This window comes from Diceros bicornis, chromosome 31 (assembly GCF_020826845.1).
Source record: "Diceros bicornis minor isolate mBicDic1 chromosome 31, mDicBic1.mat.cur, whole genome shotgun sequence".
NCBI classification, from domain to species: domain Eukaryota; kingdom Metazoa; phylum Chordata; class Mammalia; order Perissodactyla; family Rhinocerotidae; genus Diceros; species Diceros bicornis.
Window position 1 is genome coordinate 314,160 of NC_080770.1, and position 22,787 is coordinate 336,946.

Consider the following 22,787-nt stretch of genomic DNA (forward strand, 5'->3'; position numbering starts at 1 on the left):
CGCCAGGCGAATGTTTAGCTTTTTAAGGAGCTGCGGAAGTGCTCCCAGAGCGGCCGTGCCACGGCTCTCTCACGTCCCAGTCAGCACCGGGAGCTGCCAGAAATCTTCATTTTAGCCGTTCTAATGGGTGTGTAGTGGTATCTTATGGTTTTCATTTGCGTTTCTAGAATGGCTAATGATGTTGACCCACTTCTCCTGCGTTTATGAGCCATGCAAATATCCTCTTTGGTGAAGTGTTCATTTTTTCCCTTTTTGAAAACTGGGTGGTTTTCATAGTGTTGAGTTATGGTAGCTTTCCATGTACATGCCTGTGCTGCGTTTCTCACGACTGTCCCCATCGCCAGGCGACGTGTGCCCGTGGTCCTGATGCAGGCCGCTTCTGGACGAGTGGTGTCCTTCCATCATTGACGGTGGCACTCTCCATTTCTTTTATGGATTGATTGTGGTGTCACATCTATGGTTTCTCTTAAGACCAGGTTAAGATTTTCTCCTGTATTTTTTCTGAAACTTCCATGGTTTTATATTTTAGGTTTAGATCTCTCTTCTATGTTGAGATTTTTTCACATTTTGTTTTGAAATATAGATTCACAAGAAGTTGTAAAAAACTGTAGAAGGAGGTCCTGTGTGTCCTTACCACCCTGTTCCTCGGTGGTAATATTTTGCATAAATACAGGACAGTATCGAACCAGGAAATTGACACTGATACAACCCACAGAGCTCATCACGCTTCTCTGGTTCTACTTGCACGCTTGCACACACAGGCACATGTGTGTATGTAGAATTCTGTGTAGTTTTCCCAAGTTTTATTACAGTGCATTTTAAAAAATTCTTAATTATAGTAAAAAACACATAACATAAAATTTACCATCTTAACCATTCTTAAGCGCACAGTTCAGGGGCATTAAGCACATTCACACTGTTGTGCAGCCACCACCACCACTATCTCCAGAACTATCTATCTTCCCAAACTGAGACTCGGTCCCCATTAAACACTGATTCCCCCTCCCCAGCCCCTGGCGCCCACCGTCCTACTTTCTGTCTCTGTGAATTTGACGACTCTGGGGACCTCATATGAGTGGAATCAGACGGTATTTGTCCTTCTGTGATTGTCTTACTTCACTCAGCATAATGTCCTCAAAGTTCATCCATGTGGTAGCAGGTGTCAGAATTCCTTCCTTTTTAGGGCTGAATAATATTCCATTGTGTAGATAGACCACATTTTGTTTATCCATCATCCTTCCATGGACACTTGGGTCGTTTTCACCATTTGGCTGTTGTGAATAATGCTGTCACTATGGGTGTGCAAATACCTGTTGGGTCCCTGCCTGTTCCTTTGGGTGCATACCTGGGAGTGGGATCGCTGGGTCACATGGTAATTCTATGTTGAACATTTAGAGGAGCTGCTGGACTGTTCCCCACGGCGGCTGCACCGTCTTACACTCCCACCAGCAGTGCACAAGGGTCCAGTTTCTCCACGTCCTCACCAACACTTGTTCTTTTCCCTTTTTTTTTGGCGATAGCCATCCTAATGGGTGTGAAGTGGTCAGGTGGTGTCTCTGTGGTTTTCATTGCATTTTCCTGATGGCTAGTGACCTTGAGCATCTTTTCATGTGCTTATTGGCCATTTCTATGTTTTCTTGGGAGACTCGCTTTTGTTTTGATTTTCTTCATGGTCAAGACTTCATTTTATTTATTTATTTAAAATAAACCCTTTATTTATTTTTCTCTTTTTTAATTTTTATTTATTTATTTATTTTTGTGGAGGAAGATCAGCCCTGAGCTAACATCCATGCTAATCCTCCTCTTTTTTGCTGAGGAAGACCGGCTCTGAGCTAACATCTATTGCCAATCCTCCTCCTTCCCCGCCCCGCCCCCCAAAACCCCAGTAGATAGTTGTATGTCACAGTTGCACGTCCTTCTGGTTGCTGTATGTGGGACGAGGCCTCAGCATGGCCAGAGAAGCGGTGTGTCGGTGCGCGCCCGGGATCCGAACCTGGGCCGCCAGTAGCGGAGTGCGTGCACTTAACCGCTAAGCCACGGGGCCGGCCCTAAACCCTTTATTTTCAGTCACAAAACTGTGAAGTTAGTACAGAGAGTTCCTGTAAATCCTACACCCAGTTTCCTGTTATGAGCATCTTACATTAATATGACTCATTTGTTACAATTAACCAATATCAATACATCATTATTAATCAAAATCCAGAGTTTTCCACATTCTCTCTGTTTGTCCCCTGGGGTCCTCAGGCCCTCTGGCCTGGGCACAGCTCCCAGACGTCCCTGTTTGGTGGCCTAGGCCGTTGGGAGGAGGACTGGTCGTGGTCAGTGGAATGGCCTCAGGTGTTATTTGGGATCGGAAAGTGTGCGTCCGCCCACTTGATTCCTCTTTTTCAAGATGGTTTTGACTCTTCTAGGTCTCATGTGTCTCCATATGAGTTTTGGGATCCCTCTTCCATTTCTGTGAAGAGAGCAGGTGGGGTTCCCACGGGGACTGCACTGAAGCTGCACATCACTTGGACTGTTCATCTAGCTCGTCCGCGAACACAGGATTCCCGTTCATTTGGGTCTAAGATTCCTTTCAGCAACGTTTGGTGGTTTTCAGAATCTCGTTTCATTTCTTCTGTTACGTGTATTCCTGAGTGTTTTATTCTCTTTGATGCTGTTGTGAGTGGACTCGTTCTCAGGTTCACTTCTGGTTTGCTCAGTACTGGGGAATAGAAATACAGTGACTTCTGTGTTGATGTGTGTCTTGCCCCTTGCTGCACCGACGAGTTCCACGGCACTGCTCTCGTTCGCTGGGTTCCCGGGGGTTTTCTGTGCACAGGGCCGTGTTATCTGCAGAAGGAGTTTCATTTCTTCCTTCCCAGCCTGTGTCTCAGTCTTGTTCCTGCCTCACTGCCCGGCGAGAGCCTCCCGTCCCATGTCGACTAGACTGGACAGGTCCCTGACCCTGTGGAGGCACTCGGTGCGTCACCATCAAGTATGCGGTCCCTCTGGGTTTTTTGTAGACGCCCCTTATCAGATGGGGAAGTTCCCCTCTCATCCTCATTTGTTGGGTGTTTTTACCATGAAAGGATGTTGCGTTTTGTCAGATGCCTTTTCCACATCCAGTGGGATGATCATTTGGTTTTTTCCCTTTATTAACGTGATGTATTACATTGATTCATTTTCTTATTCTGAGCCAGCTCAGCATTCCTGGGATGAATCTCACTTGGTCCTCACTTGTGTCTAACCCTTTTTACATTCTGCTGGATTTGGTTTCTAGTGTTTTGTTGGGGATTTTTGCAACCACACTCGTAAGAGATGTTGTCTGTGGTTTTCCTGGTTTTGGTGTCAGGATTACTTGGGATTTGTGTGGTGTTTTCTCATGACTTGACTGGGGTCAGAGTTCCTGCGATCAACATGTCATCACTGTCAATGCCGACCTCCGTCCCCGGCTGAGGCGTGTCTGCCAGGTCCCCTCCATGCTGTGCTCTGGGGGAAGGTCCCTCTGCACAGCCCGCTCTCGAGGGGGGCGAGGGGCACTTCTCTGCTGACGGGGAGCGTCTGCGTGTCACCTGGAGTTCTGCCTGGAGAAGACACGTCTCCTCCCCACCACCTGCTCCTGTGGTCAGTCACTTGTTTATGTCGGTGTGGACCGTGGCGTCTGTGCTGTGCTTTGGGTTACAGTCCCTACGTCACTGATGCTACTCCACAGGGAGCTCTTTCAGTTGGTCCCCATGTCCCTCTGGCATACCCCTCAATGTACTTTTTGGGGAGCGCTTCCTTTCTGGCGCTGGAAGAGCTCCAGGCCCACCTTGGGCATCTCCGGCCCCGGCCCTGAACCAGCCGCTTCTCCAGGGGGCCCTGGTTCCTTCACGGGAGAACGGTCTGAGGAACCAAGATCTGTGCGGGGGTGCTCCTTGCCCCCGGGTGTCGTGGCTTCTGGGCCTCAGCCAGCAGCACGGAGACATGTACAGCCGGTGTGTCTGCAGATACCTGTAAATACAGCTGATTCTCCTCATTCTCTGTCAGGCCCTCCTGCCCAGCATCCCTCTCCAGGGAGCCAGATCAGCAGGGAAGGGCCGAGGGTCAGGGCCCGCTGGCCTCTGCGGGAGTGGTGGCTCACGGCCCTGACCCGCGGGCTTATCTGAGCAGGGGCCTCGGCTGGGACTGGAGCTGTCGGCCCTCAGATACCCTGAGACAGACTGTGCGGGTTTTCAGTCTTATGGGGTCGAGTGTCCCAGAATCTGGGCCCCAGTTGCCCTGGCTCCCTGGTCAGGACCCCGTGGGGTTGGTGCGTCCCCATTGGCCCCCAGGTCTGTTGTTACTAAGGCAGACGTGGGGTACTTTCAGTTACCAGCGACGTCACCGTCACAGGGTCGCCTCCAAAGACCCCAAGGCGGGGACCTTGCAGGAACGGCCGTGCGTCTGTCTAGCACGCTGGCCTCAGTCACGTGGCAGGATGCAGGTCAGCGTGTGGTCTGCCCACTCATCACGGATGAGGTCACGTCACCCCAGCTCCTCCCCGCTTGGTCCCTTGGCTGGGACTCAGGGCAGGATCATGAGGTCCTGGGGCCCCAGCTGGTGGCTGGATGGGGCCCGGAGGGAGGAGTGAGGCTGCGCCTGCTCGGGGGATGTCCTCGTCCGTCGGTCAGTCCCAGAGCCTCCTTTGTCCTGAGGCCAGGAGGAGGTTTGGCTAGTGTTGGTGTCAGCGTGTCTGGGAGGCTGCCCCACGTCGTGTGGCGTGTCACGGAGGGCGATTCCTGGAGGGTTTGGGCCCTGAACGGATGTGGGGAGGGGGAGGCAGCAAGACCCCTGCTCTGCACCCCCACCCCACCCCTCCTTCGGAGGCACAGCTGTGACCCCACATGGCGCTGGGCTGGGGGGCTTGGGGCCCTGAGTAGGGGGAGGCTGCTGAGATGGGTGCTCACCCTCACAGTCAGTGGAGGTGTCGTCCACACCACAAGCCCCGTCCCACGTGTGCACCTCGAGGTGTTGGTAACAGACCTGGGTGCCCACGTCTGGCCGCACTAATGGGGACGCCGGCCTTGCAGACCGTTGAGGACGGCCGCCAGTTTCTGAAGTACGTCGACCCCAGGCTGGGGGTCCCGCTGCCGGAGAGGGACTACGGGGGGAACTGCCTCATCTACGACGCAGACAATGAGAGCGACCCCTTCCACAACATCTGGGTGAGGCCGATGGGAGTACAGTGGTGAACGGGCCCTCCAGGCGCTGCCCAGTCATGGATGTTTCTGGAGCCCGAGTCACCCTGCAGATGGATGGGGTGGGGCAGCGTGGGCCTGGCAGGCCCGGCCCCCTCCTGCCTGCCCTGGGGCTCCCCTCAGGCTCAGTCCCCTTGGAGCAGGTGCAGGCGCCGAGGGCTGTGCAGCCACACATGGGGCTGCTCCCATCTGGCGGTGGGGGCGAGCCCTGCCTCCCAGGGTAGACGCCTGCTCTTGGCCCGGGTGGTTTTGGGGGCCCGTGGAGGGGCACCTGCTCTCCTCAGGGGTTAGGCTGTGTTGTCTGCACGTGCCCACGGCAGCAGGTGCACGCAGCTCAGCCTTGTCCCTCGTGGCTGACGGGCGCTGCCCAGAGGGGCTGAGGGGGTGGGAGCCAGTGCAGTGATGTGCGTCGGGGAGGGCGGGGCTCCCAAGGGAGAGGGGGTTCTGGGGCCTGAGACAAGTGGGATGTCCACATGACCTGGTCCCAGGCAGGGCTGTGGGGGGCCGCGTGGAGGGTGGGGACTGCACATGGGGCTGGGGCCATGCACGAGGCCTGCGTCCTGTCACCCACAGGACAAGCTGGATGGCTTCGTGCCTGCGCATTTTCTTGGCTGGTACCTGAAGGTGAGGCGACCTCGTTGTCACAGGGGACACCCTGGTTTTCGGGCCCGCCCTGTGCTCTGGGTCTTTCTTGCAGCCACAGTTCGAGGGTCTGAGTGATCTGAGTGTGGTGGGCGAGGGCCCAGGGACTGCACTGCAGGACACGCCAGCTGTCCAGAGGGTCTGTGAGCCACTTGGGAGCTCCAGGTCCCGGCCCTGACCCATGCTTGTCCAGGGTGTTGTGGTGGCCAATGAGAACAATGAGACCCCCACCGTGAGGCCTCTGGCCACTGCTCCTGGGTGAGGGTGAGCATGGGCCCCACACACCCTCAGGCCCTGGGCACACGTGTGGATGCCTGAGAGGTGTCTGAAAGTCTGAAGTAGAGGCCGCTGCATGGCCTCTGTCCCCTCAGGGAGGTGGGCTGGGGCAGGAAGGGCTGATGCTCTGCCACACCTGCAGACCCTGATGATCCGCGACTGGTGGATGTGCATGATCGTGAGCGTGATGTTCGAGTTCCTGGAGTACAGCCTGGAGCACCAGCTGCCCAATTTCAGCGAGTGCTGGTGGGACCACGTAGGTGCCGGGGCTCGCGGCGGGGTCACGTGGGTGCCGCCGGGTCGTGTGGGGACAGGTACCGCCTCCACTGGGCACCCCTCCTGGGCCTTAGCCTAGGGCCCGTCACTGAAGCGTCTGGCTTGTTTGGAGGCCCCCTGTGTCCTGAGGCCCAGGCCGCCCTTGCGGGGAGGACACGGGCACAGGGTCCCCTCAGACAAGGCAGGACAGGGCTGGGGGTCCATGGCACCCACCTCCCGCCTCGCTACCCCTGCAGTGGATCATGGACGTGCTTGTCTGCAACGGGCTGGGCATCTACTGCGGCATGAAGACCCTTGAGTGGCTATCCCTGAAGACGTACAAGTGGCAGGGTCTCTGGAACATCCCGACCTACAAGTACGTCGCGTCAGGTGGCCCCGAGGTCCCGGTTGGGCTCCATCTGCTGCGCCTTTTGGGAGGGGCGCCCCACGAGGATTTTCCCTCCTGTAATCTCCACCTGGGACTCGTCCCTGGGCTGCCTGGGGGAACCCCGCCAAGACCCGCAGGGTGGCCGTGTGTCCGTCCAACTGGCTCCTCCTCCCCTCCTGGCTTTTCTTACAAAGTGGCTGCAGGCACTCTGTCTGTTGTACTTTGGGATTTAAAAGAAAGCAGCAGTCCAGGAAAAGATATGGGGGCGCCGGGAAGTGGCATCTCCTCTCCCATCCATCATGGGTGCCCAGAGGGGGCGAGGACCCACGGCTGGGGCGCTACCCCGTGCTCAGAGCACCTGGCAAGGTCCCGTGAGGGCGGTGCAGGCCTCGGGCTGACACGCTCCGTGGTTCTAGGGGGAAGATGAAGCGGATCGTCTTCCAGTTCACGCCCTACAGCTGGGTCCGCTTCGAGTGGAAGCCCGCCTCCAGCCTGCGCCGCTGGCTGGCCGTGTGCGGCATCATCCTAGTGGTAAGGCCGGCCAGCCCCGTGCGCGCGTGGCTCCCGGGCAGCCAGCCTCGCCCCCACCCTCCTCTGTCCCCCAGTTTCTGTTGGCAGAGCTGAACACCTTCTACCTGAAGTTCGTGCTGTGGCTGCCTCCCGAGCACTACCTGGTCCTCCTGCGGCTGGTCTTCTTCGTGAACGTGGGCGGCGTGGCCATGCGGGAGATCTACGACTTCATGGACGACCCGTGAGGGCTGCGTGGGGGGCGGGGCGGGGGCGAAGGGCCTGTGCCGCCCCTCGCCCTGGTGCACACATCCTCAGCCTGGCGCTCGCCCTCTGCAGGAAGCTCCACAAGAAGCTGGGCCAGCAGGCCTGGCTGGTGGCGGCCATCACGGCCACGGAGCTGCTCATCGTGGTCAAGTACGACCCGCACACGCTCACGCTCTCACTGCCCTTCTACGTTGCCCAGTGCTGGGTGCTCGGCTCTGTGCTCCTGCTCACCTGGACCGCCTGGCGCTTCTTCCTGCGGTGAGCACGTGTCCCTGCGGACAGGCACCTGATGGCCCCACGGGTGCCAGTCTCCCGGGTCGGGTCTGCCTGGCATCTGGGTCCCGTGCGGTTTCTGTCTTCCCCTGCTGGCCCTCCGGTCCCTGCCCACGGCTGTGCGAGCTTCCCCATGCGGGGCAGCCCCTCAGCTCTCCTGGAGCCCCGGCTCCTGGGACCTCCTCGGGCCAGCTGGTGATGACGTGGCCCCCCTGCCCCCAGGGACATCACCCTGAGGTACAAGGAGACCCGGCGGCAGAAGCAGCAGAGCAGAGGCGACCAGGACAGAGACATTGGCAACATGGATGGTCACCTTCCTGGGCCGGACGACCCCCCGGGACCTGGGGAGGCCGAGAGGGAGGGGCGCCGGCTCTGAACTGACGCTGTGCCTTGGACCCACCAGGCACCCAGGCCTGCCGTCCCCTTCATCCTCCATGGGGTTCCCACCAGGAGCCTCCCTGCGGGCCTTGGCCTCGCAGTTTTATCTTCCTTTTCTCCCGTGCACACAGCAGGGCACTGAGAGGAGGGGGTGAAGGGGGTCCCCTTCCCGGGCTTGTGCATGTGGCATCTGAACACGTGTGTGCACGTGTGCTCTGTGCTCCTGGTTCCTGAGGCTTCTCTCGGACTGGCAGGTGTTGCGGGGCTCGCCGTGGGCCGGCTAGTACCGGTGGAGCGAGGCCCTGCCCTTCCCCTTAATGTGCGGGCAGCCCGCTGGCCTGTGGGCCCACACCGAGCCGTCGGGCCCAGACGCCCGGAACTGGGCAGAGGTGTCGCACTGCCCCTTTCTCCACTCCGTGGGCCCCTGGCCACTCTGAGGCCCTGGGATGTCCATGCTGGCCCCGTCAAGCCCCTGGGTGGCACGTGTAAAGGCTGAGAAGGGGCGCGTCCAGGTGGGCAGCCCCGAGCCTGTGTCTTCGAGAGCCTTTGTCTAATCTGACTGACCTGGAGGGCGTGTGGGTGGGGTCCGAGGTCACCAGACTGGCCTCTCGAGGGGCGTCATGTCAGAAACTCTGAGGTCCGGTGCCCACGGTCGGGAGGAGGGGTCGTGGGTCTGTGTGGCCTGAGCGGAAGGTCATTTCCACGAGCAGATAGAACAAATAAAGTGACGATGAAGGTCTGCAGCTCCGCATCCTCTTTGCTGACCCCTGACCTCCGCCAGGCCCCTTGCCCGCCTCAGACACTGTCCAGAGGGTGGGAAGTCCTGTGGGTGGGAGCTGCTTGGCCTGGACGCTCGTCCTGGGCAGACGACCCATCAGACATGAGGACTCCCACCCTGCCACGTTTATCCCCACAGGCCGGCCCTGGGAGCTGGTTCCGGCTGGGGCGCGGTTGGTCAGCCATGAGGGCGTGTACACACACACACACACACACACACACACACACACACACACACACACACACACACACACACACACACACACACACACACACACACACACACACACACACACACACACACACACACACACACACACACACACACACACACACACACAGAGTGCCCTGAAGTTCTGGGCACGCGCACACACACACACACACACACCTCAACTGCCCTTTGGGAGGCTTGCAGACCTCAAGAGGTGGGAGTGGGGCCCTTGTGTGCCCCCCCACCCAGGTCCCCCAGCCTGGCTGAACCTCGGGGTGTCAGCTGCAGGGGTAGAACCTCCACCCCACCCCCGCCCCGCGTGGGCTCGGGGACGCAGCGCCTGTGCAGCCACACTCGCTCGTGGGCAGTTCCCATCAGTCTCTCGTGGACTCATCACGTTTCTCAGGGTTCCTCTAAGTTCTGTCCACCCGCAGCTCCCGTGGCCCTGCCGTTGACAGCACAGGCCTTGTCCCGTGGCCGCCCTCACCAGGGGTGTCCTAGCTCGACCAGGCACTGTTGGGGGACACGGGGCCTCAGCACCCCAGCCAGAGGCTGGTTCTGCTCTCCTCGCTGCTTGTGCCCTGATCTGGGGTCAGGACCCCCGCCCCACCCACAGCTCACACCCGAGATGAGCGGTGTCATTGGGCAGGTGGTGATAGTGCCTCTCGCAGAGTCACTCAGGGTCACAGTGCCTCCCTACTCCTCAGTGGTGGTGACCCTTGCTCCTCTGGCCCAGGTCGGCGCTGGCAGCCCCGCTGGTCTCAGCAGGAACATGGTTCTCAACCAGACACTTGGGGCTGACTGTGCGTTTCCTCCCCAGACCTGGGGTTGCCTCTTTCTCCGAGGAGCCCTGGTTACCTCTGGTTGGGGATCGCACTAGAAACCAAGATCCTGGGGTGTGTGGAGGGGCTTTATAGCAATGCGCCGCCGCTGCTGTCCAGGTACCAGAGCCTTTGGAAGCTGCCGCGTGTCCCGCGGCCCCACTGAGTGGCACCCCCGTGATGGTGCCGGTCGGGGCAGGTCACCCTATGCTAGCCGCCCACGGCAAGACGAGGCCAGCCAGACGATGGTGGACCCTGCCCTACCGTCCAGAGGGCTCTGGGCTCTGCCGGGAGAGCATTTGGGGGCCAAGGCTGCAGGCGCGGACGGCGCGGGAGCAGCTCCCACAGGCCTCCAGTCCGGAGGGGGGGCCGTCAGCGGAGCTGCTGGCCAAGGCGAGCCCGGCTCCTCACTTCGAAGGACAGAACACGGCAGGTCACCTGAGACCTGGTCCCTACAGACACAGGAGGCGAAGGCCTGTGGGGCGGGGCCTCCAGGGGCTGCCGGAGCAGGACCTGCCAGCGACCTGGGAAGCACGGCCCCCCGACGCCAGCGCAGCCTGCAACCCTGCGCAGAGGGCCCAGCGGGCACGCCCCTGCCAGGGCCTGCAGCTCTAAGCTGCTGAGTTTGTGGTGATTCTGGGCAGCAAGAGAGCGCTCAGGAAAGCATCACACCTCAATACGGACGCCCCTCACGGGGACCCCACGAAGGACAGGGACCCTCCTGCCAAAAAAGTGCTTTAATAGTTACAAAGTGTCCAGAATTTCCTCATGGAAGTAAGTAGATTTGAGCACTTCTCTTCAGTTAGAGCTGGAACAGCCAGAGAGAGAGGCCGGGGGCGGGTAGCCCCGCAGGGACGGAGGCGGGGCTGTCTGGGAGCGTCAACAGGTGGGGGCTTCAGGAGCGGGGCAGGGTCTCAGGAGATGAGTCTCAGGCCTGGCTTGCTCTCCTCCAGGGCCCGCAGGCGGTCCTCCAGCGCCTGCGTCCAGTAGATGTCATAGAGGCTATGTGGGAAGAGGGGGGTGTGGGCTTTGTGCCGCCCGCCCAGCTGTCCTCCCCAGTTGGCCTGAGCCGCAACCCGCCAGGCCGCCCTGTGTGTCACTTACACCAGCTGCTCCAGGGCGCAGCCGGGCTGCTCGAGGGTCTGCAGCAGCTGCAGGAGGCCTGGGTCCCCCAAGCAGTTGTTGCTCAGGTCCAGCTCGCGCAGGCTGCGGTTGGCCAGCAGGAGCGAGGCCAGGCTGCTGCAGCCGCTGTTGCTCACGTCACAGTCCCCCAGCCTGGGCAGAGGGCAGGGTGGAGTCAGGACAGGGTGCCGCTGACCGGCTCAGTGACCTGGGCCTGTGGGATGGCGGGGGGTCCACAGGCCGCCATGCCCACGGACCCTGAAATGTCTGCACGTGGCGTGTCAGATCACCAGGGTCAGGGCTGTTCCCCAAATCTCAGCCGTGGCGTGTGCGTTTCTCACGGTGTCTGTGGCCCTGAACTTACGGCTGGCCCCGGGCAGATGTCCCCCCTGAAGACGGGAGGCACACGCAGAGCTGCCCTCAGTGGCACAGTGGTCACCGACACCTGAGGCGAGCACACCCTGGACTTAGGGCACCAGACGGCCTTTGGGAAGGAGCAGTGTAGGGGACATGGTGGACAAGAAGGGACAGCGGAGGCGGCTGTCCACCCAGAGGGCCTCACACCCACCCCACCTCCTCTCCACCTGGGGGCACCAAAGGGAGAGCGGAGGGAGTGGAGGGCACAAGAGGACCGAATGCAGGAAGGCTTCCAGCAGGAAGGCCACAGGTATAGGCCACAGACACGAAGATGGATGGGCTGGCCCTTCACCCGCTCCCACCAGGGAAGGGGTGATGCCAGCCAAGGGGCCCCCAGGATGACGATGCCAAGACAACATCGAGGAGTCACGCCAGGCCCCGCGTCTACAGGGCCCTCGATCCACAGCCCCTCTCCTCGCCTGGCTCCAGAGCACCCCTACAGCCCTGGCAGCAGGGAGCTGGAGGACCCCTGTGGGCTCCAACCCGCACCCAGGAGAGCCGCCCGAGAGGCCCAGCAGAGAACAGACGAGACGCCCGATGGCAGAAACGAGAGGCTGAGTCCACAGGCCGGAGACACAAGGACCCAGAGAAAAGCAAATGGCGAGGAGACCCAACGACCATCCCCGAGGACCATCCCCGAGCACTTCTGTCCAGGAGACGGAAAGGGGTTAGAAAACACTCCAGGGCACAAAGCACGCGTCCCTCAGAAGAGGTGCCCAGAGCACAGTGCCCCAGACCACAGCACCACGGCCGCAGCGGGCAGGTGCCGCAGAGGCTCGGGGCTGAGGCGCACATGCACAGACACACATGTGCGCAGACACGCACACGGGCTCCAGGAATCACCGCCTCCAGGACCCGTTCCGGAAGCCACTAGACGAGAGTTAAGAAAAGAAAAGAAACCTGGAAGGCCCTCGGGAAACCACACAGAGGAAGGGGGACAACCCAGTCGGGCCGGGACCTCCGTCCTGATCCCTGGGGATGAGAACCGAGCCAGCATGGTGCGGCCCCACAGGTGCACGCACACTCGCGCACACTCACCAGAGCACCCGCAGCGTGCTGCCGGGCTGGCCCAGGCCCTGACAGAGCTCCTGGATGCCGGCGTCCCCTAGCTTGTTGCTGCTCACCTGCAGCTCCAGGAGACACCTGTTGTGGGCCAGCATCGCGCTGAAGTGGCGGCAGCAGGCAGCCGTGAGGCTGCAGGACTTCACCCTGTGGGGACAGACCAGGCCTGCAGCCACGCCTCCGGGGTGCCCTGGAGGCCCCATGGACTCGAGCATGGCCCCCCGAAGCGCCCCCTGGCTTCTGGGCAGCTCAACCTCGGCGCCCTCCCCACCCTCCAAGGAAACCTGGCGCCCTCCCCCTTTGCAGCCACCTGCCTCTTGTCCTCGGGTGTGGCAGAGGATGAGGCACCTCCCTCCCGGGCCTCCAGGGCTCCAGCCTGGCCCAGCTCCCTCCTCACACGGGGTCCCCTCCGGCGTCCTGATGCTCTGCCGCCTGGCCCACACTCACCACAGGGACTCGAGCCGGCATCGGGGCGCCAGCAGGCTCTCGCACAGCAGCCGGGCGCCCTCGTCACCCAGCGCGTTGCCGGCAAGGCTGAGCTCCTTCAGGCTCTCCTTGGCCCTGAGGACGCGGCACAGGTCTCTGCAGCCCGCGGCAGTGATGTCACACTCCCAGAGCCTGCAGGGGACGCGTCACTGCATGGGGACGCCAGCACAGCTACGTTCTTGGACACCCCCCACCCAGCTGCTCTGCAGGCCCCTCGCCCACGGCCACAGCCCTGGAGGGAGCGGGGAGGGGCCGGCGCCTCGGCAGTCAGAGCCACTCGAACCCTGCGCCCCACGCCCACAGACTGACTCACCACAGGGTCTTGAGCTGGGAGCTGGGGCTCAGCAGCCCAGGGCACAACTCCGCGATGCCCGCATCACCCAGCTTGTTGCTGCCCAAGTCTAGCTCGCGCAGTGAAGCCTTGGAGGCCACGATGCCGCAGAGGTCCTTGCAGTTGGCTGGCGTGAGGCCGCAGTTCTCCAGCCTAGGGCACAGGAGGCGCCATGGGAGCTGGGGAGCACCCCACCCGCAGCGCCACACCCCCAGCCCCAGCCCCATGCTTACTTGAGTGTCTCCAGTGGGCAGGTGGAGTCCGCCAGACCCTGGCACAGCACCCGTACACCTGCCTCGCCGATGTCGTTGTTGCTCACCATGAGCTCCTTGAAGTCCTGCTTGGCCCTGAGCACCGAGGCCAGAGGCCCGCAGCTGGTGGCCGTCAGGTTGCAGTACTCCAGCCTGGGGACGGGCGGGTGCAGTCAGCCCCTCACCTGCAGGAAGGCGTCCCGGCCGAGGGGCACCTGTCTGGGTCTCCTCTCCCACCCGGGCTGAGGCCCACGGAGTGGGGAGGACGGAGGGGCAGTGAGTGAGTGCCCGGAGCTCCTGGAAACCGTCCACTGACCACAAGCCCCACCCCAAGCTCCGGGTTCACTGGATTCAGGAGGACGCCCAGCCTCCTGAGCAGGGTCTTTCTGGCTCAGTTTCCTTCCCTCGTCACTGAGCCCACCTGCAGGCTCATGGTGGCTGGGCCACCCTGCACTCACATGCGGGTCACAGGCCAGCTGCCAGCTCCTCTCTGAGGGCCAGAGCCCCAGTGTCACGGAGGAGGAGCATCTGCAGGTCCCCAAGCGCCCCCTCCCCAAAGGTCCCTGCAGCCGACGTGCTGGGGGAGGCGCTTGACCAAAGCCCACGAGACAGCTAGGTGTGGGGGCGGGGGGTGCCCGGGCGAGAAGGCAGGCATCGCGGGGACCTCCGGGCAGGGCACACACTCACTGCAGCTTCTCGAGGTGGCACTGGGGGTGCAGGAGCCCCTCACAGAGTAGCTGCAGGCCCGTGTCCCCCAGCGGGTTGTCGTTGAGGTGCAGCTCACGCAGGGTGGGCACCGAGTGCAGCATGCTGGGCAGGACCCCACAGCCGGCCTCTGTCAGGCAGCAGTTCTGGAGGCTGGAACACACCCGGCCGTCAGCAGGGCCCCCACGAGCCAGGCGTGGCCCCCACACTAGAGAAACTGCCCCTTTGTCTGCAGGAGCCTGGGCAAGGCAGACACAGAGCACTCCCATGCCCACGGGGAGGCCACCAGCCCGGCCCTGCAGGATGGCCTTGCCTGCTCCTCCTCTGGTCGGGGCTCTGGGGTCTGCAGGCTGAGGGCAGAGGGCAGGAGGGGATGCATGGGAGGGGCTGCGAGTGGGCTCAGAGTGCCTCAGGACCCAGAGGAAGCTGTGTCTGCACAGGAAACTGGGCTGTAGTGGGAGCAGGGGCCTGGGGGGAGGAGGGAGGGGCCCCCAGGCTCCAGGGCCTCTGGCTGAAGGCCAGACACCTGCTGCCACCTCCTGCCCTCCTGCCGCCCGCAAGTCCCCACGTCCCTGGGCCGCCCAGGCAGGTTCAGACCCAAGCCCGCCTGGATCCTGCCTCTCACCTAAGCTTCTGGATCTTGCAGGTGGGGCTCTGCAGGCCCTGGAGCACCAGGTGCACGCCGGCATCGCCCAGTTTATTGGTGCGAAGGCTGAGCTCCGTCAGGGAGGGGTTGGCCTGGACAGCAGAGCTGATGTCCTTGCACCGCGCCTCCGTGAGGCCACAGTCATCCAGCCTGTGGACGGGACACGTGGACGGTCATTTCACCCAGCAGGCTGTGACCCAGCAGTGGGACAAGAACTCAACAAGGTGGGTCACGGCCAGGGCAACTTAAAATGAACCAGAAAAAGCGTGTGGATCCTCTTGTGAAACTTTTGTAAACCGCACCGGCACAGACTGCCCACAGACGGAGGTCTGCCCACAGACGTGCGCAGAGCTCCCTCTGCCTCCAGGAAGGAGAGCAGACCTGCCCGAGGCCCAGCTGCGAGGCTGTGCCGGGGGAGGACGTGGCCTCCAGGACACAGCAGCCTGCGGGGCCACAGCCATCGTGGACGACCGAGCCACGAGACAGGCACCAGGTTACAGCCGGGACCAAGTCCATGCGGAATAAGCAAACGTCCAGTCAGTGCAGGTGGGAGGAAAGCCAGCTCTTGCTCACAGAAGAACGACAATCAATAAATGTGGAAGGAATGAAGAAACTGAAAATCCCAATTAGGCAAAGGCCCAGGGATAACTGTTCTGGCGAGACCCCTGATGGACATAACATCGGCAGGCGAGGGCCTGAGCAGACACGGTGCAGGCAGAGCTGTGAGATCTCTCACCAGGACGTCTGTCACCTCCAACGGGAAACAGTCACTTCCCAGTGGAGGCCGGGGGAGGCCCGGCAGGCACAGGTGGGCATGGTGACCGTCAGGGGGACCATATGGTGCCGTCACTGTCACACCCCCCACAATACGACAGGCCAGACAGGACACAACATCATCTCTGTGTTGCCAAAAACGTGTGTCTCAGCACGAGGAGACCTGGGGTACCTTCAGAGCACGAGCAGACTCGAGTCAGATGGCCAAGGACAAGGAGGGAAACGGGCCTCTCACAGACGAGAGGGCCAAGGAGACGTGAGGATCTGTGCCACGTGGGATCCTGCAGGGACCCGGCACAGGAAAGGGCACATGAAAAACCTGAAGTCTGAGTCAAGCGGGCTGAGCTGGGTGCCCCAGGCAGTGGGACACTGACGCAGGGGGAGTGGGCAGAGGGCTGAGGGGCCCTCTGTGGGGTAGCAGCACCTCCACAGAGCCCAGTGGGGCCACCGCTTTCCCAAAGGAAGGAGTCGAGCTGAAGACCCTGGGCCCGGAGGTCTGCCCACCTGCCCTCAGAGCCTCCACCCAAACCCAGCCCACCCATCCCGAGCCAGCAACAGATTTAAGTGGTCAAACGGCTGGAAAAAAGTACAAGACTAACATTTCCTGCCACGTGAAAATCAGAAAAACGTACACTGCCTGTCCATAAATAAAGCGCTTCCAGGGCACACCACACCCACTTGTGGGTGTCGGCTGCAGGAGCAGAGCTGGACACCATGGGAGCCCGCCACCCCCAGCCCACCGTGGCCCCCAGCCGGCCACACCTCCCGCAGGGGCTTGGCAGGCCTTCTACCTGACCACCTCGTACTGCTGGATCAGCGGCAGCAGCTCCGTCCACCGCGAGTCGCTCAGCTGCTCACACTGGATATCGAGACTCATGGTGGGGCGAAGGTTTCTAGACAGAAGGGAGAGCAGGAGGAGCACGTTTCAGCCAAACTCTCTCAAGGTACGACAGGCCAGAGGTCCGGCAGACGGGGAAAGTCCACGTGGGACCCCAAGGGGCTGAGGTTTCAGGAGAGGCCACAGCCACTCCCCTGGCCAGGGCCTGCTTGCTTCCTTCCTCCAGCACCTTTATCCGCCTCAGCCTCCAGGAGCAGAACCGGGGGCGAGCAGAGCGGGGGCTGTGCCCACTGCACACCCTGGCAAAGGCCACCACGGACCGCGGTGCGCAGGGACGTGGCTATGGGGGCAGAGGCCGCTCTCACCTCCCAGCCTCCCACACCCAGCCTTCACGGGCACCTCCTGCCAGTTAGCGAGCCAGGACCCGCCTCTTGTCTGCCTGGGCAGGGATGGGGGGCGGGGGGTCTGTGGGCCTGGATGAGGTGTGGAGACCCTGGTTCGGGAAGCACAGGGGCAGCATTTGTGCAGTGCTGTGGAAACCTTTCCTCCTGCTCAGCCTATCTTCCCCTCTGAGAACAAGAGGGCTGTGCTGGGCAGGGAGCGCCACAGCCCCACCTGGCCAGGCCATCCACAAAGCCAGAGACCCCCCCAGGACGCGAGAAGCCTGGGCCTCACCGCCTTGAAGCAGCTGGGTAGGAGGAACGGGTTCTGTGGTCAGCTAACAGTTCCTCGAGGGGGCCCGCCACGGGGGCCCTAGACAGAACACAGCAGGTGGGTTGGGGACCACAGGCCCAGCGGCCTGCACACTGGGTGGTGCCTTCATAGGTGGCCACTTGGGGTGCCTGCTTCCATGATCCCTTACTGGGAGCTGGGGACTCAGGACAGGCCAGGGCACATCCTCTGCCCCACCTGGGTCAGCCCAGGGACCAGCCCACGGAGAAGGCAGGCCATCAGGCGGACTGAGAAAAAAGTAAGGCCTTTAGCCAGCAGGTCTGGGACGAGAGCAGGGCACAGGCCCTGAAACCCCATCCGGGACAAGGTCAGAGCCTGACTAAATGGGAAACCAGAGCCCCAGGTGGGCGCTGACTGGAAGGGTGTGCCCCAGGCCCTGAAGGGGCCCAGCAGGAGAGGAGCCCGAGGGCAGCCATGACGCTGAGACTGGGCAGGGAGCTCAGTTTCATTCAAGAGCGACAGAAAGCGCAGGAAGGATGCAGCCTGGAAACGCCGCGATGCGAGCTGCCCTGGAGGAAGGCTTAGCCAATCAGGATGACTCAGCCCCACGGGAGGTTGAGGTTCCCGTTCCCGAAGCCCCCAGCTTCCCGACAACACTGCCCCCCTCGAGTGTGTCTGCCTGACGGCGGCCTCCCCTCCCGGGGCGGTTCTGAGCCCAGAGTGGAGGGCAGGCCAGCACAGGTGGCGGCTCTGTTCTCCTCCTGCTGAGCAGAGGATCCCCTTGAGCCACCAGCACGGCCAGGGCGCGGGCCGCTGAGGAGCCGGGCGAGAGCGAGTCACGACCATCCCACGGAGGAACCGGGCCTGCCCCGCCCGGGAGTCCAGGGCGTGGTCGCCCGGACCGTGACTCAGTCCCCGTCGTCGCTGGAGGGGACCCGGAGGGGGAGTTCAGGGCTGCTGACGCGGGCCCTCCAGGGCAGGACCACCTGAGGACCTCAGCCCGACCTGCTGCCCAGGCTGCGTCCTCGCCCGAATCCAGTGACGGAAGGGCCCGGCCCTCCTGAGGCGATCTGAGGTTCAGAAAGGACAGGAAGGCACGCCGAGCACCCCCGAAGGCTTGAGCAGACCCCGGGGTGTCCCCTTGGCGGGGCCTTGGGACCAGGAGGACGCCACTTGACCTGTGGGGCACCGATCCCTTTAAGAACCCCACGAAAACGGGTAACAGGCCCCGAAAGGTGCCGAGTGGGCAGCCTTCCGCACAAGCCTGGTTAGGGTCCCTGTTCCAGGACCCCGCCCCACCGGCCGGCTGCACCCCAGCGTCCAGCATCTGCACAGTGGCGCCTAATTAATGCTTTCAGGGCGAGAACGGGCCGCTCAGCAGGCCCGCCCCGGAGAGCAGGAGCCGGGTCCTTCCCCACCTTCGCGATCGGCACCGGGCCTTCACGGGGGCCACTCGCCTCTGGCCAGGCCGCCCTGCACGCGGTCACCTCCGCGAGCCGCGGAGCGGCGGGGATGGGCGCTCGGGCCGCGGGGACCCCGCCACGCGGCCGGGCCCGGGAGGGACCCCAGAGGACACGCGAGAGGACCCCCGAGTCCGCCCCTCAGGGCCCCCGGACCTCACCTCGCGCAGCCGCCGCCGCCACTGACCCGACGCTTCCGCCGGGGCGGGGGCGGGGCGCGTCCTGGGGGCGGAACCCGGCCGGGGCCTGCGCCACGGGCGGGCCACGCCCCTGGGGGCGGGGCCGGACCGGCTGGGAGGGCGGGGCTACGGGCGGGGAGGGCCCGGCCCTGCGGCTTCTCTGAGCCGTGCGCCCAGCCCCCGCCGCTTTCCGCTCAGCCCCGGGTGCAACTCGGCGACCCCGCGTGACTTCCCACGTTGTGGCCCAGACGAGCCTTTCAACTCCGCCTCCAGAACAAGGCGCCGGGAGGCCCACCCCACCCCACCGGGACCCTGCCCTGCCCCGCCCCCAGTGCGCCGACGGGAGACGCCCGAGCCTCTCCCCGTCGCACCGGACAGGGAGGTGGCAGAATGACACCATGTGTGGCTGTGATGACACGGGTGCGACTGTCATCAGTCGGCTCTGGGGACGCGACTAGGCCCACGTGAAACATGCACGCACCCGTTTCCCCGTACGGATCAGGGGACGTTCGCAGAGAAGTCTAGCGGACACGGTCAGAACGTCCCTTCGCAGTATTCTGTAACCTGCACTCCTGGAGAAGCCTCACGTCCATCAGTGGGAGGTGGTTGAGTAATGTAAGACACCCGCTCTCCGCCAGTTAAAACCCCGCTGCTGACAGGGAGGACTGCGGAGGGCACGCTGTGAAGTTTATTAGACACACAGAACGAGACACACGGCACCAGTCCCGAACTTCCAAAATGACGGGGAGACAGCACGCGGCCCTGCGGGCGTCTGCGGGCTCCCAGCACACGGCTGTGGGTGTCCGTTCAAGAGCGCCCCTCGCTGCCATGTGCACGTGTTAGAACAGGGTGCTCCACGTGCTCGCATTGCACAGCATTCCTCAATTCAGCCGCCACTTACTGAACACCTATTGTGTGCCGGGCACTGTTCTAGGCGCTTGGGCCACATCAGTGAGCAAGCAGGGCAAAGGTCTCAGCCCTCTAGGAGCTCAAGGGGACACATGAAATTAAAAAGCAAATTAATAGTAGGGCTGCCCCAGTGGCCTAGTGCTTAAGTTCATGTGCTCTGCTTTGGCAGCCCAGGGTTCACAGGTTCGAATCCCAGGCATGGACCTACACACTGCTCATCAAGCCATGCTGCAGTGGCATTCCATGTACAAAATAGAGGAAGACAGGCACGGATGTTAGCTCAGGGACAATCTTCCTCAGAGATTGGCAAGGGATGTTAGCTTACAGCCAATCTTCCTCACGAAAAAAAAAAAAAAAGCAAATTAATAGTGAGGCAGCCCTGATGGCCTAGCAGTTCAAGTTTGGCAAGCTCCGCTTTGGCAGCCCAGGTTCAGTTCCTGGGTGTGGAACCACACCACTCATCTGTCAGTAGCCATGCTGTGGTGGCGGCTCACACAGAAGAAACAGAACTTACAACTATACACAACTATATACTGGGGCTTTGATGGGGGGCGGAGAAGAAAAAAGGAGGAAGATTGGCAATAGATGTTAGCTTAGGGCGAATCTCCCCCCCGGGGGAAAAAAAAAGGAAATTAATAGTATTTAGAATGTGGATAGTGCCAAGGGGCAAAAATAATGCAGAATAAAAGGGAATCAGGAGTGCTGGAGGGTCAGGGCAGACGTCAGGCATGTCCACTCCCAGGCGAGAGCAGGCCACGGGTAGCAGAGGCCTGAGGCTATGGTGGCCGCCCACAGGTGGGTTGAATGTTTCACACACTGCTCACTGCCGACCTGGCCTAATCCTGGCGGCCGCCAGGGAGCAGCACAGTGCAGATGGCGACAAGAGAGCAGCGAGCTGATCTGCTGCAAGGGGGGCCAGTTCTTTGGGGGAATAAAGTGGAGGGTTACTCAATTTGGGGATATTTGGCTGGGCTGGTTCCTGCTTGTGTAGCTTGCTGGGTGCCAATGGACAAGGGGGTCGCACCACCAACGCAGCCCTGGAGAGCCCAGTGGCTTCGCAGGGACAGACCACTAAGGTCCAGACAACCCCACCCATGAGCTCCCCCCGAGTGGGTTCAAGGTGTCAAGTTGTCGAGTGAAGACAGCCAGCAGCTCTCCTCCCCCTCGACGCAAGAAATGAGCGAGGTCCTGGGTTTCCCACAGAGGCTGCTGCAGCCTGAGGTTGGGTGAGGGTGGGTGAGGCAGAGGGGCGAGGGGGGAGGGGGGCCCCTGGGTGTACCGGAGCTACAGTCAACGTGATCGTGATTTTTGTCACATGAGCATTATATGCTCTTTGTAGAAAAACCAGAAGACAGAGAAAAGAAAATGAAGAGCGCTAGAATGCCCATCTTCTAGAGACAACTGCTCTGACATCTGTTCACGTGCTCCTACCCACTCTGTACACACATTTTTAAAAAATAAAAAATCAGATATTAGGAATGTTAGGCAGAATAATGGCCCCCAAAGGTGTCCACGTCCTAATCCCCAAACCTGTCAATAGTTACCTTCCATGGCAAAGGGATCTTTGCAGATGTGACTAAGCTAAGGGTCTTAAGATGGGGAGACTGTCCTCGATTACCCGGATAGGACCAATGTAATCATGAGGGTCCCTATAAGAGGGAGGTGAAAGGGTCAAAATCAGCAAGGAGACGTGACCATGAGGTTGGAGTGGTTGCGCTTTCAAGATGGAGGAAGGCAGCTTCTAGAAACTGGAAAAGGCCAAGAAGTAGATTCTCCCCTGGAGCCTCCGGAAGGAGCCCGCCCTGTGGATACTCCGATTTTAACCCCCTAAGACCCATTTCAGACTTCCAACCTCCAGAACTGTGAAATAAGGAATCTGTGGTAATTGTTACCGCAATAGGAGACGAACGCATTATGGAGCTGCTATAACATTTTCCTCTCAAGAACAGATCGGTATACAATGTATACAAGCTAACTTGCAGTGAACCCCACATTGTGTGCCAGCCTCTGAATGTATTCCATTTACTCAACCCGTCTTACAGGCCGACATTTCGTCTCACCTGGTTAGCTTCCTGGTACCCATCCTAGAAGGGGGGCCGGCCTGGTTCCAAGATGCCGCCCAACTGCCCTCCGGAAACGCTGCAGAAGTCCACCAGCTTTCCCGCACGCGTGTCTCCGCACCGCGTGGGCACCGAGAGGTGCCAGCCCAATAGCGCAAAGTGCCTGGACCCCCCTGCACATCTCAGCCAACCCTGAGACCACCCTGAGCCCGCGGCCCACGAGGCGCTGTTCCAGTCACGCTCTCCTCTTGCCCCCGGGAGTCGTCCACCCAGCTCCCCCAGGCCTCTCAGGTGACCTCCCAGGGCTCCTCTGACTGGGCTCCGCGTCATCACCCGGCCTGCGGTGTGCTTCTTCCCGGGCACTCTCGGAGGGGTGGCCACTGGAAGCACGTGCGAGTGTCCCTCCACCTCTGGTCGTACGTCATGGAGACCCCGTCCCCCCGTTTCCCCAATACCCCCTGGGCGACTCCTCTCTGCCAGGGCTGTCCTTCCTGGGGGTCGGTTCTTTGCGGCAACAGGCCAAAGGTTACTCAATTTGGGGAAGAAAGTGTGGCTGGGCCAGCCTCTGCTTCTGCAGCTTGCTGGGCGCCAATGGACCAGGGGTCAGGGAGAACCCCGCACTCGCGCGGACACAGGCACCCAGAGCGGACCACGCAGGCGCAGACCAGCGCGCCGCGCCGCGCCTCCCAGCGTGCCTCGGGAGAAGGGCCTGAGCGGTGCGCACGCGCGGGGGCGCTCTCGGTGCTGTGACGTCCTCGGGGCGCGCCGACGGCCTCCAGGAGGCGCCGCTGCCTCGGCCCGCTCGGCCCCGCCCCGCCCCCGGGCCCCGCCCGGGCCCCGCCCGGGCCCCGCCCCCGCCGCACGCCCCCCGCCCACACG

General features: G+C 61.6%; 2 protein-coding genes across 8 annotated transcripts in view; one reads left to right on the plus strand and one right to left on the minus strand.

Moving 5' to 3' along the window:
* Positions 1–8,930, plus strand: part of PTDSS2 (phosphatidylserine synthase 2) — a 29,769-nt gene extending 20,839 nt beyond the window's left edge. The window contains exons 5-12 of one of the 3 annotated variants that reach the window (XM_058526044.1): positions 5,034–5,168; positions 5,775–5,825; positions 6,262–6,375; positions 6,632–6,750; positions 7,179–7,293; positions 7,368–7,513; positions 7,609–7,794; positions 8,032–8,930. In XM_058526044.1, coding sequence (XP_058382027.1) covers positions 5,034–5,168; positions 5,775–5,825; positions 6,262–6,375; positions 6,632–6,750; positions 7,179–7,293; positions 7,368–7,513; positions 7,609–7,794; positions 8,032–8,185 — 1,020 coding nt within the window. In that variant the 3' untranslated portion in view covers positions 8,186–8,930. The remainder of the gene's footprint in view (positions 1–5,033; positions 5,169–5,774; positions 5,826–6,261; positions 6,376–6,631; positions 6,751–7,178; positions 7,294–7,367; positions 7,514–7,608; positions 7,795–8,031) is intronic. The other 2 variants (XM_058526045.1, XM_058526046.1) reach the window with 2 other exon arrangements.
* A 1,960-nt stretch (positions 8,931–10,890) lies between these two features.
* On the minus strand, positions 10,891–22,323 carry RNH1 (ribonuclease/angiogenin inhibitor 1). 5 transcript variants are annotated; one of them, XM_058526048.1, is made up of 10 exons: positions 21,909–22,323; positions 16,582–16,683; positions 14,996–15,166; positions 14,353–14,523; positions 13,648–13,818; positions 13,397–13,567; positions 13,045–13,215; positions 12,574–12,744; positions 11,101–11,271; positions 10,891–10,998 (listed from the first exon to the last, which is right to left on the minus strand). In XM_058526048.1, exons 1-10 carry the CDS (start codon positions 21,929–21,931, stop codon positions 10,911–10,913), a joined length of 1,410 nt encoding a protein of 469 aa, XP_058382031.1. In that variant the 5' UTR covers positions 21,932–22,323; the 3' UTR covers positions 10,891–10,910. The 5 variants fall into 5 exon arrangements, with proteins under 5 accessions (XP_058382031.1, XP_058382033.1, XP_058382034.1 ...); XM_058526050.1 differs by lacking the exon at positions 21,909–22,323 and adding an exon at positions 18,922–18,954; XM_058526051.1 differs by lacking the exon at positions 21,909–22,323 and adding an exon at positions 18,306–18,552.
* Between the last annotated feature and the right edge of the window lie 464 nt (positions 22,324–22,787).